We start from the raw sequence: 19,865 nt of genomic DNA on the forward strand, positions 1-19,865 counted from the left end.
CACCTGCATAGCCTGGTGGGATTGCAGAGAGACTATTGACTGGGGATCTTGCTACCTTCTAGCTGCTGTGAAACTGCAGCCCCCTTCAGCCTCAATAGCCATGCTCTTACACATCTCCGGTCAAACACTGCAATGTTTTGAGGCCTGGGACAATTTAGCAACAGAGCCAATTATTTGGAAGCAGGCTGGTCTCTCCTTGACTACAAGTATCCAAGTACAGGCTAGGCCAGGGGTAGGCAACCTAAGACCCAGAGGCTGGATGCGGCCCAATCACCTTCTAAATCTGGCCCGCGGACGGTCCGGGAATCAGCTTGTTTTTACATGAGTAGAATGTGTGCTTTTATTTAAAAAGCATCTCTGGGTTATTTGTGGGGCATAGGAATTTGTTCATTTCCCCCCCTTCAAAATATAGTCCAGCCCACCATATGGTCTGGGGGACAGTGGACCGGCCCACAGCTGAAAAGATTGCTGACAGTCAATTGCCGGGGCTGTTCCAATGCTTTCCTTTCCCAATGTCAGCAGCCAGGGGTGGAGATTTGCCATCTCTCACAGAGCTCTTTTTTAGTTCTCCTTACCAGAGATTTTCAACCTTTTTGAGTCGACGGCTCCCTTGGACAACTATATTCTTTCCGCAGCACAGCTGTGAAGCTCAGCAGCCATTATGTCACCCCTTGCCTGCAGAGCCGGCGGCCCCTCACCCTCCCTTGTGGAGTGTTCCCTCGGCCTCCTCTCCTTGGGAGTCCTCTGGGCAGCCACAGCTGCTGCCCCTGGTCTCTGAGCTGTGCCCCCTGCCCCAAAGAGAGGTGCCTCCTCACAGGGACCTGGGAAGCACCCACCCCTGGCCAGCCCCAGAGGCACCATTCTCCTGGGGAGCGTGTAGCCAGGGCTGCTGCAACAAAACAGCTGTGCAAGCCTTTGGGAGGTAGAGACATGAGAGGTCATCAGAAGAGGGAGGAAAGGAAATAGGGACAGAGACCAGTGTTGCCTGCGGCACCCCTGACCATCATTCAAGGTACCCCATGGTGCCACGGCACACTGGCTGAAAACCACTGGCATAGGTCATCACCCTTGCCAGGAAGCTGATCTGGTATGATTAAATTTTAGCACTTGATGGACCCAGGGATTAAAGAAGGTCTGGTGCACACAAGCTAGGCTTGTAGCACTTTATTCCCTTCTGCTTTTGAGAATGCCTCCTTCCTGCTGAAAAGCAGAATAAGACTCATCACCAATGTCTCATGTTACTTTCCAGGGGCAAAAAAAGCCAGCAAGCCTGCCTGGATCACCATCTCTGTTGTAGTCTAGGGAAATATGCTTCTGCAAGTTACCCAGCTCCTCTTAAGAACTGATGACTGGCGCCATCTAGTGGACATTTGAGAGCTTTTGCAAACCTTACCCAGGGAGTCCAGCAGTTGTTGTGGAGAGCAAGGACGCGTTTGCAACCCTGCCCCCCAGGGCCTGGGTGTTGGTGCTGACCTTTAAAGCCCTAAATGGCCTCATTCAGCCCAGACACTGAGGTCCTCCTCTGAGGGCCTCCTGCTGGTTCACTCAGCATGAGAAGCAAAATTACAGGAAACCAGACGTAGGGCCTTCTCAGTAGTGGCCTTCTTCCCTGTGCAACGCGCTCCTTTCAGATGTCAAGGAGATAAAGAATTACATCTGAAGGCAGTCCTGTATTGGGAGGTTTTTAATGCTTGATGCTTTTATTATTATTATTTTTTATTATGTGTTTAGATATGCTGTAAGCTGCCCAGAATGGTTGAAGAAACCTAGCCAGATGGGCGGGGTATAAATAATAAAATTCTTCTGCTTGTTGTTGTTGTTGTTGTTGTTGGCTGAGGGGGATACAGAATTATGGGGCCGCATTTGCTGGATGAATCCTTTTAAGAAGGGCCTCTGCAGCTCAGTGGCAGAGTCCCTTCTTGGCATGCAAAAGGTCCTGGTTTCAAACTCCCATGGCATCTCCAGTTTAAAAGATCTCAGATGGTGAGCGAACACCTGCAGAGATCTAACATAAAACATGCAGCAAGGAAAAACATTGAAATACAGGATGTCCCCTTTTAAAAGCTCTTTCCAGCCTTTTCTACTACTCTAGCAGACAAGAGGCCACACATTTGGCAAGTCAAAAAATGGTTTACTTTGCCAAGAGTCAGATGCAGATGCTTCTCCATACAGTAGTCAGAAAAAGCTGCACAGGCAGTTAAAATGTTGCTTAGTTACAAAATGGTAAAAGTTCCTGAACTGTTGGTATAGTAGAGAAAAAACTCCATTGTGGACTGAAACAAAAGAGGCTGGTTAAAGCCATGAATTGCAGGACATTGGACTAGATTATTCTTAGAGCTCACTTCCAACCCTACAGTCCTTTGACTCTATGTCCTTGGGAGGTTGTGGACTCCCTTTCGTTGCAGGTTTTTAAGCAGAGGTTGGATGGCCCTAGGTCATATTTTTTCACTGTGATTCCTCCAGTGCAGGGGGTTGGATTGGATGACCCTTGGGGACCCTTCCAACTCTACAGTTTCTATGAATTCTAGGGGGAGGGCCAAATGTCTTGATACTTTACATGTGATTTAGAATTTGTTTCCTTAAAAATCATGTGGGTACCAGGATAAAGTGTTAAATGTTTTCGTGGTTGTGATTTGTGAAGGATTGACTTAGTCAAAAATCAGACACCACTGCAATCTCAACCCATGTGTCTCAGTCCTACTCTCTAGACAACAAAGAAACATGTCCACACACATAGTTTGTTTATTTGTTTGTTTATTTATTTATTTATTTATTTATGTCTTTATTTTAATTTCACAAAATTTATACACTGCTTGATTGTTTTAAAAAAACAAACAAAGAGAACAAATAGTTGCAATGGGTAAACCGGGAACCTCCATCCTTCAAGGGCAGTCTGAGGGCTTGGCCACACTTTCACTTGACCTGCATTCTGATTGTAGAATCATAGGATCGGAGAATTGTGGAGCTAAAAGGGACCTCCAGGAGTCATCTACTCCAAAGCCTTGCAATGTAGGAATCCTTTAATTGTGTAAAAGTTAATTATGGGTCTGAGAGATTTTCTAGTTAGTTGCCCTTGCAAAAACCCAATTGTCACTGAATTAAGCAAAGCCTCTCTTCAGCTTGTCTACAGAAGATCTGGTTCAGCAGGTCAGCTTGGGGTTTTGTACAGCCCAGAATGATGTAAAAAGCTCTTGGATCTGAGAGAATAAACTGGTACATGATATCATCAGAAGAATATCAGAAGAGCCTGCTAGATCAGGCCAATGGCCGACCTAGTCCACTATCCTGTCCTCACAGTGGCCAACCAGATTCCCCAATGGGAAAGCAGCAAGCAGGATCTAAACACAAGAGCCCTGTGGTTTCCGGCAACTGGTATTCAGAACCATATCTGCCTCCGGCTGTGGAGGCAGAGCATAGTCGTCATGGCTAGTAGCTATCAACAGCCATATTCTCCCCCAATGAATTTGTTCAATCCTCTTTTGAAGCCATCCAAGTTAGTGGCTATCGCTGCCTTCTGTGGAAGAGAGTTCCACAGGTTAACTATGCCCTGCATAAAGAAGGACTTCAAGTACACAACATGATCAAAATGCAGGTCAAGCGAAAGTGTGGATGAGCAGCAAGACTGAGGACTCAGTGCCACAGCAGTTTGGGGTTTTTGTTTTGAAAGGTGAGAACAGCAAGCTCAGCAAAAACTACCACATCACAAATGCAAATACGTACTCTAGAGAGAAAACATGTTTCTGCGGGGATGGTGGGGAAGACACATGGGAAGGCTGTCTAAGGTTTCTTGCACTGGTCTGGTGGATCGTGCCCTTAGCTCTCTTTGTCTTCTTCTTCCTTCTCTTCCTCGTCGTCCTTCTCCCCTTTGAGCTTTTGGCGAGCAAATTCCTCGATCACAATATCTTCCTCACTGGAAGAAATGAGAGGATGAAACAATGTAGGAAGAGCCTTCCTGAATAATCAGGCCAATGACCTATCTTAGTCCAGTCAACCTGTTCTCAAAGTAGCCAACCAGATAACTCTTTGGTGGAATCCACCAAGCAGGATCTCAGCACACACACACACACACCCCGTGGCTTCCAGCAACTGAGATGCAGAAGCATTGCTGCCTCCAGAAAAAGGTGAAGCTTCCAATGGGAGCAGAGGTTGGTGCCCTTGTCTCTCTCCGCCCCCCCCCCATTGCCTTTGAGGACATAGAATTGTAGTTTGGAAGGTACCTCCAAGGGCCATCTAGTCCACCCCACCCCCTGCATTTGTGGTGATCTGTTATTCCACCTATGGTCCTCAGCCCCCATCTAATGTTCCCCAGAGGCTCTCTCAGTCAGCTTCCCCGGATGCTATTGTTGTTGTTATTAGTTTATATTACTTTTATTATATATTATTATTAATTTATTATTGTATTTAGTAATATAAATAAAATAGTATTGTTAAGAATATTAATATTGATAATTAATAATGATAAATATTAATATTTTTCTTTTATTGCCCATCCTTTACCCTAAGATCCTAAAATCAAAACACATCGTTGAAAAGTGTTTAAAGCAACTTCCAATAACAATATAAGGAGTGTCCTAAAAATATGCAGCTTGAGTGTCAAGAGCTAAGGCAAAGAGGTGCATCTCTAGCATCCTCTGGAAACTGTGCAATGAAGATGCCAGATGCACCTCTGCAGGGAGGGAGTTCCTCACTTAGGGGCTGCCACAGAGAAGGCCCTCCACCTGACAGGCCACTCCCCCATCTCTGATGGAGGAGGGGACTATCAAGAAGGCCCCCTCTGCCGATTTCAGCACCCAAGAGGGTCTTTAGGGAAGAAGGTGACATTTCAGGTGGATCTGTCTTTAAGTGACCCCACAAAGGAGTAAAGAAGAACAGCTAGTTACCTCCTTGGAAGAGCAGAACACGTAAGTGCAGATATCCAGGATGAGCCATTTGCAGGGTAGAAGAGGGAGGGGAAAGAAGGAAAAGGCAAACCGTCAGTTTTCAGATCCTCCACATGCAAAGCCTAAGAAAGTGTCTTGGGGCATCTTCAGAGACATCAAATTTACAGTGAACAGTCCAGTGGCAGTGAAATGCAGTTTGTGCAGTCAGTTGAGGTTCAATGCATGCAGAAGGACAGCAACTATTCACGCCAGTGGTAGAATCATAGAATCATGGCATTGGAAGGCCCCCCCAAGGATCATCTATTCCAGCCCACTGCAATGCAGAAATCACAGCCAAAATACACTGAGCGGTAGTCAAGAACTGCAGGCACACATATATGAGAACTCGTGGATATTTCATATCTCTTGAACAGGCACTCCCTGGAATGTTTTTTTTCCTTACCTTGGTGTAGCTGTTGACGATTCACACATCAGAGGGAGGGAAGAATAAAAGAGAGGGGTACACTGATTAGTCACATTGATAATTATTATTATTGTTCCTAAAGAACCTGAAATAGAAATGGGTGCAAAATGTGTGGCTGTGCATACACTTGCATTTACTCAGCAACCAGGGTGCTGGGCTGGGAATCATAGAATCATAGAACTGTAGAGTTGGAAGGAACCCCAAATGTTCACACGCACCAGTAGCCATCCAGTGGTTTCATAAAAAATAATGCATTTTAATGCAGTTGCCTCCAAAGCCACCTTCAATCTGGATTAAGAAAAAGGACAACGCAGCTGTGTTTCAAGATGGTCATGTGTACACAGCCTGCCTAAGAGAATTCTAGGGAGAAGGAGGAAGGTCAGGGAATAGGTCCTTAGTACTTCCATTCAGAAAGACTCTTAGAGAAGTATTTCTGAATGGTGACAAAGCCTTTTACTCACAATCATCAGGTTTGGGATGCATCAGGACCACAGGCATCTCCACACCAACATCGCTGAAAAAGAGAGGAGGAGAGAGGACTGAATGGGAGACGCCTCAGAGAGCAAAGAGAAGCTTAGAAGCAGAGAATTCTAGGGGCATCCAAGGACATTCAGTGCAATGCCCGGCAGTGCAGGAATCACAGCTATTTGTTCACACTGTGATTATTTCAAATTGTTCATAATACGTTTCCCTCCCTTAAATTGTTATAATTATTGTTGTTCGTTTTGTATGCTGTGAGACGCTTTGAGCGCAGTGTGGGAAAGTGGCACACAGATGAGGTGATGCCGATGGTCAATAAATTGGGGCTTACCTTGATGTGAGATCTCCCAGGATGCTGCAAAGAGAAGAGGAGATTCAAGGTGGAGGACTGCACAAAGGTGGAAACATTCATTGGGAAGGCTATCCCTCCCGTCCCAGTGTGAGGGCACCCAGGCCAATTCAGAGGGTCTGTTGGGAGCCCCTTGGGCTTCCAGTTTTCCACCGCTTAGGGCTTCATGTGAACTCACAGGCCAAAGGCAGAGCCTGGCCCTATCGTTTGGACCTATATAGACTTCAAGAGACACAGAAGAGCATCCTCTTCTCACAGTGGTCAACCAGATGCCCAAATGAGCAACCTGCAAACAGGATCTGAACACAAGGGCCTTCTTTCCTCCTGTGGTTTCCAGCAACTCTCATTCAGAAGCATTGCTGCAGAGGCAGATTTAAGGGAGTGTGACTGGTTAGGTTGCACTGGGCGCAGATCCTCAGGGGTCCTGCACCTATTATTTATAATGGAGTGTGAAAAGGGGAGGGGTACTGAATTTTGGCGTTGTACAGGGTGCTGCTGAAATTTGAGACCCCAAGATCTGCCACTGCATTGCTGTTTCCAGCTGTGAAGCAAGAGTATAGCTATTATGACCAGTAGCCATGAATAGCCCTTTTCTTCCACTATGAATTTGTCTAATCCTCTTTTAAAGCCATCCAAGTTGGTGGCCAGAACTGCCTCCTATGGGAGTTTAGCTAAGAAGAACTTTATTTTGTCTGTCCTGAATCTTGCAGCATTTGGCTTCACTGGATGTCCACAAGTTCTGGTGCTTTGAGAGCAGGATAAAAACCTTTCTCTCTCTCCTTTCTCCATGCCAGACATATTTCTGTAAACTTACATCATATTGCCTCTTACTCACATTATCTATAAATTAGTAAGCCCCCAATGCCACAGCCTTTCCTTACAGGGTTGAGCCAATAAAATGTGTCCTTTATAGGGTGCATCCTCATATCTCTTCAGAAATGCAACATTCCCAAAGGGAGAGAGGAAATCAAATAATTTTTTTAAAAAAAATCACCCTGACCAGGCTAGGCCAAGACTGCAGGACAGAATAACAAGCCAACATAACCCAGAAATGATAGTTCCTCCCATAGAAAACATCCTCACCCTCCTCTGGATACCATCAGGTTGACTTTCACTGTGTAGGAAACCAGGATCCCGAGAACCTCCTTGTCCATCCCGGGTCTCAGACTAAGGGAGAAAAAACAGGAGACATTCAAACAAGAGTCACCATAGACAAGAATATCAGAACATAAGAAGAGCCTGGAGGATCAGGCCAGTGGCCCATCTAATCCAGCATTGTCTTCTCACAGTGGGGAACAGATTTCCACTATGGGAAACCCACAAGCAGGATCCGGGCACAAGAGCAATTCTCCCCTCCTGTGGCTTCCCGCAACTCAAATCCAGAAAAATTTCTTCCTCCAACTATAGAGGTAGAACATAGCCATTGTGGCTACTAACATCAGTAGCCCTTTTCCCATGAATTTGTACACTCCTCTTTTGAAGCCGCCCAGGTTAGTGGTCGTCAAGAGCATGGTTTGTCAATGTGGCACCCACGGGTGCATCTGCAGAGGCCTTTCAAGGTGCTCTCAGGGCCCTGCCACTCTGCTAAAATGTGGCTTGGAAGAAGCCTTTTTTGACCAATATTTTGTATTTATTTATTTATCTGTTGCATTTCTATTCTGCCTTTTTCTCTAAGGAACTCAAGGTGGCAACCATAGTTCTCCCCGTTTTCATTTAATTCCCCCTCCAACAACCCTGTGAGGGAAGCTGGGCTTAGAGGCAGTGACTGCCCCTCCCTAAGGACGCACAGTGAGCTGCATGGCCAAGGGAGGATTTGAACTCTGGTCTCCCAGGCCCTTGTCTAACCACCTTGTCTCTAACCACCACACAAGTGTTTCTCTGGGCCTCAAAAGGTTGGTGACAGCCTCACACTGCAGACAATGGGCAACACAGAAAAGGAATCAGTTTCTCTCTCAATTCCCTGCCCCTCTCTGGCTTCCAGTATGCTCCTCAGGGTCCAGACTTACACGGTGGTGGAGGCCAGGTTGGTGTCCTCGTGCTTGAGCTTCCCATCCAGGGCCAGACCCCGCTTCTCCCGGTTGTTGTTCAAGCTGGGGGTGATGCTGTATTTTTTGGAGAAGGTGGAGTTGGCAGCCACGTTCTCCCTGCAGAAGGACAGCAATGGAGGAGGTTAAAGGAGCCCACCTTGCCTCAATTTAAAACTACACACCTCAAGAATCTTAGAATCATGGAATCATAGAACTGTAGAGTTGGAAAGGATCCCTAAGGCTCATCTAGTCCAACCCCTGAAGATGCAGGAATGGAGGAATCACATCTAAAGATTTTTTTGTTGTTACAGTGGTACCTCGGTTTATGAACTTAATCCGTTCCGGAAGTCAGTTCTTAATCTGAATCCGTTCTTAAACAGAGGCGCGCTTACCCTAATGAGGCCTCCTGCCGCCAGTGCCCTTCCACCATTCATATTCCATTCTTAGACTGAGGTAAAGTTCGCAAACCGCGACACTACTTTCGGTTTTGCGGAGTTCGTAAACTGAATAGTTCGTAAACAGGACTGTTCTTAAACCAAGGTACCACTGTATTTAAATACAGAAAGTCAGATTTCAGATTGAAAAAGATGAGAGTTGGGGAAATTTGAAATTGGTGTGTCCTTCCATCCCACATTCTGAACAATGAGACCCATCCCCAAGAAGTTGTAGAAGAATTTTTCTCTCCCCCCACCCACCCCACAAAAATAATAAGAATTAGGGTGGAGAATTTCAAGAGCTCATTTTGCACACTGCTCTAGCACAACCCTCTTGCAAGGTAGGCTCATCTGTCTTTCCAACCCCCCCTCTCTCCAGCAAAAAGGAATGTCCTTATGTGGAGTGAAGTGTTAGACTCATATCCATGTGTAAGTACACAAATTAAACACAGGAAAAGTTGTACTCCTCAGAGATTTCTGAGAGAAGTTAGCATTTTCACAATGGGTGTGAAAATGGTCCTGGGGCAGAATTAAAACAAAAGAAGAGACTGACTTCCTCTGTGCCTCATCATCAATTCTTTTTTGGGGGGGGGCACTGATCCAGATTTTTCTCACGAAGACCCAAGACCTTGCACAAGTTGAAGACATCTGTGCAAAGACACACTGGTCTGGTTAGAGATCTGTGTGCTTACACGAACTCCTCTGAACAGACAGCCTTGGTGTATTTGTCCAGCGAATATAGAACCACATCTGTGACTTGCTCAACTAAACGGAGAGAGAGAGAAAGAAATTATTGAGGTGATAACAGAATCATAGAATTGTAGAGTTGGAATATGACCCTTCCAACCCCCTGCAAAGCAGGGTTCTATTGGTGCCCTTACCTGTTATTTTGATCTTCTTCACAATCTTGTTGGTGGTGTTGTTGATGTTGACATTAACGCCAATTGGATCTCCATGGTAATAAATCTGAAACGACAGGGGGTTGTTGCTGAAGATAGAGGGGGGGAAAGGGAAGGAAATCCCAATCTTCTCCTGGACCCACAACTATTTCCACAACTATCTCCTGCGCCATTTTGTGTATTACATCTTGCGATGACTGGATTATTGCTAAAGTGATTGCGGAATGATGCAATACAATTGCTTATGAGAACAAGGCCTTGTCAAAATATAACCCCTGTGCTCAGAGATCTGCACTGGCTGCTCATTTGCTATGGGGCCAAGTTCAAGGTGTTGCTATTAATCTGCAAAACCCTTAACAGCATGGAACCAGTTTACCTGCAATATCACTTTACCTCAGGCATCCCCAACCTCCAGATGTTTTGGCCTACAACTCCCATGATCCGTAGCTAACAGGACCAGTGGTCCGGGATGATGGGAACTGTAGTCCAAAACATTTGGAGGGCCAAAGGTTGGGGATGCCTACTTTACCTCATGTATATGCCCACTCAACTGCTTCTGTCTGCATAATTGGCACTGTTAGAGTTGCCACCTAATCCCTGTTCTTCATTTGTAAGACATTGGTCTTTTAGTGTGGCAGCACTTTAACTCTGGAACTTCCTGCCTATTGACACCATGAAAGCACCTTCGCTGTACCCTTTTCAGCACCTGCTAAAAACCGTTTTGCTTAGGCAAGCCTGTCCACATGTTTAGAATGTTGATGTCGGCTTTAATCTATTTTTTACTTAATTGCTGGTTTTATCTTCTGAATGTTTTATAGAGTTGCTTTTACTGATTAAAAATTATTGTTTTATGTTTTTCATGAACTGCTCTGAAGGGTGTGCTGTTGTTGTTTTTTAAAAAAACATCCCAGAGGTGTATAATTTTTTTTGAAATAAATAAATAAATGACAAAATTGAGCAGAAAGGCCACACATTTGGCCAAATTAACTGACTGCAAATCAAGGTGTGGTTAAGCAATGGACTTGCAGAAGTGGAAGGTACTATGACTTCCCTTGGTTTAGACTTCTGTTGATGCAGCTTAGAACTGCATTAGGTTTTGGTTTTGTTTTGTTTTTGCAGCTGCTTCACATTTTTGGCTCACTTAAAGGGTCAATAATGTCTCACTAAGCGTGGGGCCCCCCGGAGCAGAGAGACTTGGTGAAGGGGAGAGAATGCCTCAAAAGACCAACACGCAACAACACGCACCTCCTTATCCAGAGAGGCCTCCAGGTGCAAAGGCTTATCCGACATCATGAACTGCCTGGTCGTCTCCGACTTTGGGGCTGGGCCTGTCTGGGCAGGTGCAAACTGGACCTTCCGAATCACCAGCCTCACCGAATTTCTGCACAGAGAAGACGTGTGTTATTTGAGAGAGGCATTTACCTCTTCCATAGAACTGCAGAGCTGTAAGAGACTCCAAGGGTCATCTAAGCCAACTCTCTGCAATGCAGAAATTGCACCCAGCTCTTCCAAGAAGCAGCTAGTGGGAGGCAGGTGCTTTCATCAATTCCAGAAATCCTCCCTCCAAGTTCAGTAGAAATTAAGAAGAGGCCAAAGATCAGGCCAAAAGGGGCCCAGTATCCTGTCATCACAGGGATTGACCAGATGCCCCAGTGGGAAACCTCCAAACAGGATCCAAGCACAAGAGCAATTCTCCCTTCCTGTGGCTTCCAGCAAGGGTTCCTAACATATGTAAAAGGTAAAGGGACCCCTGACCATTAGGTCCAGTCGTGACCGACTCTGGGGTTGCGGCGCTCATCTCGCTTTATTGGCCAAGAGAGCCAGCTTACAGCTTCCAGGTCATGTGGCAAGCATGACTAAGCCGCTTCTGGTGAACCAGAGCAGCGCACGGAAACGCCTTTTACCTTCCCGCCGGAGTGGTACCTATTTATCTACTTGCACTTTGACTTGCTTTTGAACTGCTAGGCTGGCAGGAGCAGGGACTGAACAACGGGAGCTCACCCCGTTGCGGGGATTCGAACCGCCGACCTTCTGATCAGCAAGTCCTAGGCTCTGCGGTTTAACCCACAGCTTCACCTGCGTCCCTGCCCATAAAACATATAAATATATATAATCTATATTGCTAGAGAATCAGTGTGGTGGAGTGGTTAGTGTGTTGGATAAGGACCTGGGAGAGCCAGGTTCAAATTCCCCACCACTTGGCCAGGAAGCTCACTGGGTGACCTTGGGAGTCAGCCACTGTCTTTCAGCTTCATCCACCTCATAGGGCTGTTGTGAGCAAAAAAATGGGGAGGGGAGGGATGGGGAGGAGAACTATGGACACAACCTTGAGCTCCCTGGATAAAAAGTTGGGATATAAATGCAGTGAATAATAATAATAGATTACAATAATAGATTGCAAACTGTCTTATTTTCCTTGTTGGTTTTACATAAGTGGATCTCAGAGCCTATTCCTAGAATCATAGAACTGCAATGTTGGAAGGGACACCAAGGGTCCTCTGATCCAGCCCCCTGCAATGCAGGAACCCCCAGCTAAATGGCCCTCCAGCCAGTCATTCTGTTCTTTGCATCATTTATTTTCAGCTGAAGAGCAAACTAAAAATGCTTTGAATAAATGAGTAACGGTTGAAACTTATGCTGGGGTTACCTCTTGTGAATTTTCTCCTCCAGGTTTTCAGCACAGAATCCTTTGACCTCAAAGTCGACCCCACAAGACTGAGGAAAATGCAGAAGAAAGTTGGTTAGAGATTAAGGGTGGGTCATTCCTCTGGACTACTAATTGCAATTCTTGATACAAACACAACCAAGTCCTGAAAGGCTCATGGTTTTGAGGACAGAAAGCCATCCCATCGGAGCTCATAGAAAAGGGTTTGTAGAACCATAGGATCGTACAGTTGGAAGGGATCCCTGAGGGTCATCTAGTCCAACCCCCTGAAGTGCAGGTATCACAGCTAAATTGAGATATGCTTTAATTTCCATTTGCTTTCCAGGTTTCTTGGATGCTTTCACACACAGCTCACCTTTCCAGCATCATCTGGTCCTGGCTGGAGGGTGACAGAACAGGGGAGGTTGGTTGCCATCTAGAGAAAAAATAAATAATATTTTATTCCCTTTTAATGTCTACGCTTTTCTAAAAAGCAGTTTTTCTTCTGGAGCTGCTTGTCCCAAATGACGTGTTGGGCTGGCTGGGGTAGGAGGCAGTACGAGGATTACAGTCCACATTTGGAATATACTGTGTACAACCCTGGTTGCCTCTCCTCAAAAAGGAGGTCGTAGAGTTGAAAAAGGTGCAAAAGAGGGTACCTCAGCTGATCAAGGGGGGTGGAGTGACTCCCCTATGAGGGAAAGTTGCAGTGTTTGGGACCTCTCAGTTTGGAGAAAAGGCAAGTAAGAGGGGACATAATTGAAGTTTATAAACTGGTACATGACATGGAGAAAGTGGATAGAGAAAAGTTATTCTCCCTCTCTCATAACGCTAGAAGTCGTGAGCATCCAATGAAGCTGAATGTTGGAAGTTTCAGGACAGATTAAAGGAAGGAATTTCCTCCTGCAGGTGACAGCAATGGCCACCAACCTGGATTGGACAAATTCATGGAGCGCTATTGATGGCAATTAGCCACGATGGCTATGCTCTGCCACCACAGTTGGAGGCAGCAATGCTTCTGAATGCCAGTTGCTGGAAACCCTCGGAGGGGAGAGGGCTCTTGTGCTCAAATCCTGCTTGAGGTATTCCCTTTGGGGCACCTGGTTGGCCACTGTGAGAAGAGGAGGCTGGAGTCTAGGTGGGCCCCTGGCCTGACCCAGCAGGGCTTTTCCCACATTCACCTTTCCTCCCAAGGAACCCATGTTGGCATATATGGTTCTCCGCCTTCCTCACAACAACCCTGTGAGGTGAAGTTTGTTAGCCTAAGAGGCAGTGCTGGTTTCCCAAAAGAGGCCAATGTGACAACAGGTTGATAGACCAGGTGGGCCCCTTTTGGCCTGATCCAGCAGTGCTCTTCTTATGTATACATATAATCATGTTTTTAGGATATAAAAACAATGACTCCATTGAGGGGGGGAAAGATGGGGGTCTTGCACAGGGAAGAGGAAGATGCGTCAAAGGTGTATACCTCAAAGGTGAAGGGGTAAGCATGTTCCCCCAGCTTTTTCATCAGCTTTTCCTGCAAAGGAGTAAGTGTCTTGGGGGCCTGGTCAGGCACAGGTGGGTACATCTGGGCAGTGAGGACATAGATGTCCTTCCGGAAGGTGAGCCCAATAACATCCAGGTCGTCGCGGCCATAGCGGAATGCACAGGTCAGTGTCACGTACACTGTGGGGGAGGGGCAGCAGGATGGGGAGAGGAAAAGAGAAGGAAGACATGGGGAGATGGGAGTTGAGAAAGGACAGCAGGGACAGGAGGAAGAGAGATGATGGTCAGTTTGGAGAACGTTTCTGAATTCAGATTGTAAATTAAATCTAGAACAGTATTCGTACAGGAGCAGGTCTAATGTGCTATGTGTGTGCGCGTGTTTTCGTTTGAAGATTAACCATCCAATCTAAGAGAGGAAGAACCACAGAATTGTAGAGTTGGAAGGAACTCCGAGAGTCATCTAGTCCAACCTAATGCAATGCAGGAATCAGAGCTACAAGAATCCCTGGCATCCAATGGGCATCCAACCTCAGTTTAAAACCTCCAATGAAGGGAGAGTCCACCACCATACAGGGGAGTCTGTTCCACTGTCAAATGGCTCTTACTGTCAGAAAGCTTTTCCTGATGTTTAGTTGGAATCTCCTTTCCTGGCACTTGAAGCTATTGATTTGGAGCAGCAGACAAGCCTGATATTTGTATCATTTTGCCCGCTTTAAGCTTCTAAATAGCAGCAGAGGCAATAAGCGTGGGAGGGAGGAAGAGGTGGTTTCATGGCTGAGCAGAGTTGCCTTGAACTAAGTCTTTCCCAAATATTCATTTGTTTGCAATGAAAATTGTTACAAAATTTTTGTCTCCATCCCAAAAAAATAAAACTGGAAAAACAAGACAATGAGAAAATTACCTTTCCGGTCTTTCAGGTACTCTGGGTCAACCAAGACAATTCCATCTGCAAATACATGTAAAAGAGAATCGGATCAACAAAGAGGGAGAGGTAGATTGTAGACTCATAGAATCATAGAATTGTAGAGTTGGAAGGGACCCCAGGGGTTGTCTAGCCCAACCTTGTAAAGGTAAAGGTAAAGGGACCCTTGACCATTAGGTCCAGTCGTGGCCAACTCTGGGGTTGCAGCACTCATCTTGCTTTATTGGCCGAGGGAGCCGCTTCTGGAGAACCAGAGCAGCGCACGGAAACACCGTTTACCTTCCCGCCGGAGCGGTACCTATTTATCTACTTGCACTTTGACATGCTTTCAAACTGCTAGATTGGCAGGAGCAGAGACCAAGCAATGGGAGCTTACCCCGTCATGGGGATTTGAACCTCCGACCTTCTAATCGACAAGTCCTGGGCTCTGTGGTTTAACCCACAGCGCCACCTTTAGCCCAACCTTGTACAAGGCAAGAATTCTATGATCTACAGGCAATAGAATTGTAGATTGGGAAGGAAACCAAGGGCCATGTACATGCCTGCAATGCAGGAATCACAGCTAAAAAAGCCCTGACAGATGGGTACTCAAGTTGGAGCTTAATGCCCCCCCGCCAGTCATCAGGTAGACAGGCAATGTCATCAACCCCCACCATCTTTCCAGCTGAAATCCAGATGACTCAAGGGGATAGAAAGAAAACCACTCACCGACAGGTTCCACAGAATCCACATGGTCCACAAAATCTCTTTTCCCCAGGTAGATGGATAGCTAGATGGGCAGGAGGAGGGGGGAAAGTGTTTGATCTGCTAGCAAATTTAGTCTTATGGCATCTTACAGCCATCAAAATAAGGCAGGTCCTAAAAACATACACCCCAACGGCAAAGAAGTGTGTCTTTAGCATCCTCCAGAAGCTGTGCAATGAAGATGCCTGATGTAGCCTTGGGGGGAGGGGGACTCAGGGGCTACACAGAGAAGCCCCCCCCCCAGCCTCTGAGGGTGGAGATGCTACCAAGAGGGCCCCTACCAAGACTTCCAAAGCTCAAATATTTGTTTATGGCACATCAATTTCAGAATCAGTGAATCAGAGAGTTGGAAGCATAGGAGCCAACTCCTAGGGGCCATGGGGGTGTCAGCCCCCACTATAAAATATTTGAGAGGGCCAGGCTCCCGCAAAGTTGATGGGCATTCCCATTCAAATGGTGTGTGGGCACTGTGTCATGTGATCAATTATGCAGGGTGGGGTGGGGCTCACCTGGGCCCGCACAATATTTTATTCAAGTTGGCACCCCTGGTTGGAAAAGACCTACCCCCTGCAATGCAAGAATAAAATAATACATATTTGAACGGTGGTCTTACCTTTCCATTGGGGCAGGTCTTCTTGTACACTCTGCCAACAAAAGTATAGGGAAGGGAATGAACTCAAACCATTTTTTAAAAATAAAGTATTCCATTAAGTACTGTGCTGCATATATTTCTCTAATCAAGATATTCGGGGTAAGGCTAATGAACAGAATGGAGACAGCAGAAGACCAACTTCCTTGGTAGAACAACAGTTCTAGAAGTCCTAGAAGTATAGAGTTCAAAGGGGTCATCTAGCTCAACCCCCCCCCCCTGCAACACCATTTTTGTCTGCCTGATTTTAAATGAAACCTAGCAAACAGAGGTTGGACTAGATGGCCCTCTGGAGTCCTTGCAACCCTAAGGTTCTGTGGCCAGAAGAATGTGAGCAAGTGCAATAGGGTGCTTTTGTTTGGAGGCTGCCGAAATACATACTCTGAGTGTGTATGCGTGTGTATGTTTGCATGGGATTTCTTGAGAAATGTCTGCTCAAGATGAATAGCATAAATTAATTAATGGTTGTTGTTTTGTTTTTTTTGTTTGGAAAAAGAACATAGGGCGCTGCCTTACACCATTGGTCCATCTAGCTCACTATTGTCTACACTGACCGGCAGCTCCTCTCCAGGGTTTCAGGCAGGGCTCTATCCCAACCCTCCCTGGAGATGCCTTCAGGGATTGAACCTCAGGCCTTCTGCATGCAAGGGCCCCTGGGAAGCTGACTTATAGTGATTCAGACTATTGCTCCACCTGGTTCAGTATTGTCTGCACTGACTGGCAGCAGTGGCTCTCCAAAGTTTCAGGCCAAGGATTTTCCTAGACCTGCCTGGGGTTTCTCTTTCCCACTGAGTGACAGTCCTCTCCTTCAAAGTGTCATAGGATTCCAGGCCTTGTGGCTCTGTGTAAAAGGCCTGACTGAAAGAGCAACATCAGAAGCTGCTTTCTTTCTGTGAGTAACACCCATCTCTACATGTACCTTAGTGTTGTCTACATTGACTGGCAGGAGCAATTCAGGGCTTCAGGGGGGGTAGTCCCACCTGGAAATGCCGGTAGGGACTGAGCCTGGGATCTTCTACTGAGTGAAAAGCTAAACATAGGTGAGATCCAAGTTGGGGCACCCCCTCCACCATCCTACTGGGTCCAAGGTGAGTCTGATGGGGTGAAAATGAGCCCAAATGAGCTTGGTCTTTTCACATCTAGCAGGCAAAAGTTGACTTACTTTGACCCATCAGCCATATCCAATTAGTGTAGCAGAAGCAGCAGAAGCAGAACTGTGGAAGAAATTGAAAGGCTAAGTTAGCTGTATGGCAAAGGAAGGATTGCCCTTAGCCTTTTTAGTGCCACAGGACAAAAAATGGGATTTGCCTCCTCCACTTGCATCCTGCTTCCCTGTCCGCAAAGTCCTATGTTATAGAATCATAGAAATGTAGAGTTGGAAGGGACCCCAAGGGTCATCTAGTTCAACCCACTGCAATGCAGGAATCACAGCTCAATAATCCCTTAGAGATGGCCATCCAACCTCTGCTTTAAAATCTCCAGTGAAGAAGAGTCTGCCACCTTCAGAGGTTGTTCATTCCACTGTTGAAAAGTTCTTACCACCAGAAAGTTCTTCCTAAGTTTTAGCCGGAATCACTTTTCTTGTCCTTCGAAGCCATTGGTTTGGGTCCTTCCCTCTGGACCAAAAGGAAACAAGCTTGCTCCATCTTCCATGTGAAAGCCCTTCAGATATTTGAAGGTGAGTATCATATCTCCTCTCGGTCTTCTCTTCTCCAGGCCAAACATACTCAATTCCCTCCACCGTTCCTCACAAGGTTTGGTTTCCAGACCCTTGATCATCTTGGTCACCCTCCTTTGCACACCCTCTAGCTGGCCAATATCCTTCTTAAATTGTGGTGCCCAAAACTGGACACAGGTCTTCATTTGAGGTCTGACCAAGGCAAAGCAGGTCTATTACTTCCCTTGATTTGGACACTCAACTTTTCTTGATGCTGCCTAGCTTTTTTTGCTGCTGCACTGCACTGTTGCCTCAAGCTAAGCTTGCTGCCTACTCAGACCCCTAGATCCTTTACTCATCTCTTCCTACAGGCTGCCCCTTAACATTTGGCTGCGCATTTGGTTATTCCTGCCAAAGTGTAGAATGTTCTGCTGATGTAGCCTTGAACTGCATTAGCACGGTTACATCACATGGTTGGCTCATGCTAAGTTTGTAGTCTGCTAAGACCCTGAGATCCTTTTCACATGGACTGTTGTGTCTGTATTTGAGGTGCCCAACTTTAACCTGGGAATTAAAGAGTAAGTATATATCTTTAATCAGTAGAGTTTCTGCAAGATTAACAGGGATGAGCCCAGCTCTTTAAGCAGGTCAATCCTAACAAGCTGGGAGCCTACTAGCAGGTGTCACAACGAGGGGCCCATTTATGCAGCTACAACAAAGTCATCCCTCAACACTGGCAAAGCAGCTGTGCATTGCCATTGACCATTTCAATGTAGTCTGTGCTGAAATTCCGAACTCTGAAAAAACGAATAGCTTACAGTGCGGTTATTGATGGTATAGTGAGCATTATTTTATAGAAGGCAGTCCTACCCTCTCACAAGGGGCTTGGATACTATCAACCTTAAAACTCTAAAGTAATAATGATTAAAAAAAATATTTCTAACTTTAATATAGACCAAAGTATGTCAGCGACTTGGAGGTGCAAATGAACTTTTATTTTCTTTTCACAAAGAAACTTTCATAAGCCTTTGTCTGGCTGTCTGGCTGGCTGTCGGTCTGTCGGTCTGCCAATCAATCCTCTGTCAGTCTATATCTATCTATCATCTATCTATCATCTATCTATCTATCATCTATCTATCATCTATCTATCTATCATCTATCTATCTATCTATCATCTATCATCTTCCTCTATCTATCATCTATTTATCTATTTATCTATCTATCAGTCAAGGAATCAATCAATCACCTTCTGGTGCCTATATGCCAGCTGAAAAGCGAGATGAGCACCGCACTCCATGGTCGCCTTTGACTGGACTTAACTGTCCAGGGGTCCTTTACTTTTCTCAACTTTTACCATTTAATCTTTTATTTGTCATCTATCGTTACAATTATTCTCTCTGTTTATAGACATTTTAAAATGAAACAATCAAATTTTTTTAAAAAATAATTTTCTGGTGCCAGATATATTCATCTAGTTTAGCTTCTAGAACTCAGAGAGAGGCACCCCCTAAATTCCTCTGAGCGCTGCTGGTCACTGGAGTAAAAGAAGAAGAAGGTCCATCCAAGATGCCTTACCTGAAATCAGGAGAGTCTCTCGAGGTCCACACACCTCTTTGCACCAATCCTGGAAGGCTTCTGACTATTGCACCGGGGCTTTTTATAACCCCATTGTGGTCCCTCCTCCATTCATTGGGGGTGTAAAGTGTGTGCTTATTTTTGAGGCCAGAATCCTATTAGACTATTAGTTAAGGGGACTCTGATTGAGTAACAGAGTGGGCTATAAATACGTTTTCTTTGGGAAGACGATTACAGGGATTGAGGAAGCAGGCTCAAGCACCAAGATTAGCCAGGCACAACGATGCCTGAGATCAAGCCATCGATGTGGGTGTTCTTACTATACAGATGGCATCACCCTTCTTTGAAAATGTCCAAAATGTTCTCTTCTATATCACTTAATTGCCAGAGGGGATGCAATAAACTTGGTGGGTATTCTAATTTATGGTGGGGACGTACACATGTGCAAGATTTGGGGGATTTAATATTGATGGGAATGATAAATATTCCTGAACTATAGTTGTGCAAAATTAATGTAACCGAATATTAGTTATGGTGCCTGTGTCAAAAGAACAGGTCTTATCTGACGTCTGGGTACCTCAAAGAGCCATTGCAACAATGGGAAATATTACACTGGACACTTGGTACCAATTGCTCTAGAACAGAGCTGTAGTG

At 45.7% G+C, this 19,865-nt stretch overlaps 1 protein-coding gene across 1 annotated transcript; it reads right to left on the bottom strand.

Moving 5' to 3' along the window:
* Nucleotides 1–2,787: 2,787 nt before the first annotated feature.
* On the bottom strand, nucleotides 2,788–19,825 carry ARR3 (arrestin 3). The gene is made up of 16 exons (XM_083722666.1): nucleotides 19,212–19,825; nucleotides 17,142–17,193; nucleotides 15,944–15,974; nucleotides 15,295–15,355; nucleotides 14,566–14,610; nucleotides 13,645–13,844; nucleotides 12,553–12,612; nucleotides 12,180–12,247; nucleotides 10,778–10,913; nucleotides 9,515–9,599; nucleotides 9,326–9,398; nucleotides 8,179–8,316; nucleotides 7,256–7,339; nucleotides 6,155–6,178; nucleotides 5,801–5,857; nucleotides 2,788–3,910 (listed from the first exon to the last, which is right to left on the bottom strand). The coding sequence occupies exons 2-16, from the start codon at nucleotides 17,156–17,158 to the stop codon at nucleotides 3,814–3,816; spliced, it is 1,176 nt and encodes a 391-aa protein (XP_083578792.1). The 5' UTR covers nucleotides 17,159–17,193; nucleotides 19,212–19,825; the 3' UTR covers nucleotides 2,788–3,813.
* Nucleotides 19,826–19,865: the final 40 nt, after the last annotated feature.

Source organism: Podarcis gaigeae, assembly GCF_964106915.1.
Source record: "Podarcis gaigeae genome assembly, chromosome: Z".
Classification (NCBI taxonomy): domain Eukaryota; kingdom Metazoa; phylum Chordata; class Lepidosauria; order Squamata; family Lacertidae; genus Podarcis; species Podarcis gaigeae.

What these genes read in the sequence shown, in the direction of transcription:
- ARR3 (XM_083722666.1), bottom strand. An exon ending in AGACCTGCCCCAATGGAAAG is followed by an intron (nt 15,356 to 15,943) that starts GTAAGACCACCG and finishes CTGCCCATCTAG; the next exon opens with CTATCCATCTACCTGGGGAA. An exon ending in GAGGAGAAAATTCACAAGAG is followed by an intron (nt 10,914 to 12,179) that starts GTAACCCCAGCA and finishes TTCTCTGTGCAG; the next exon opens with AAATTCGGTGAGGCTGGTGA.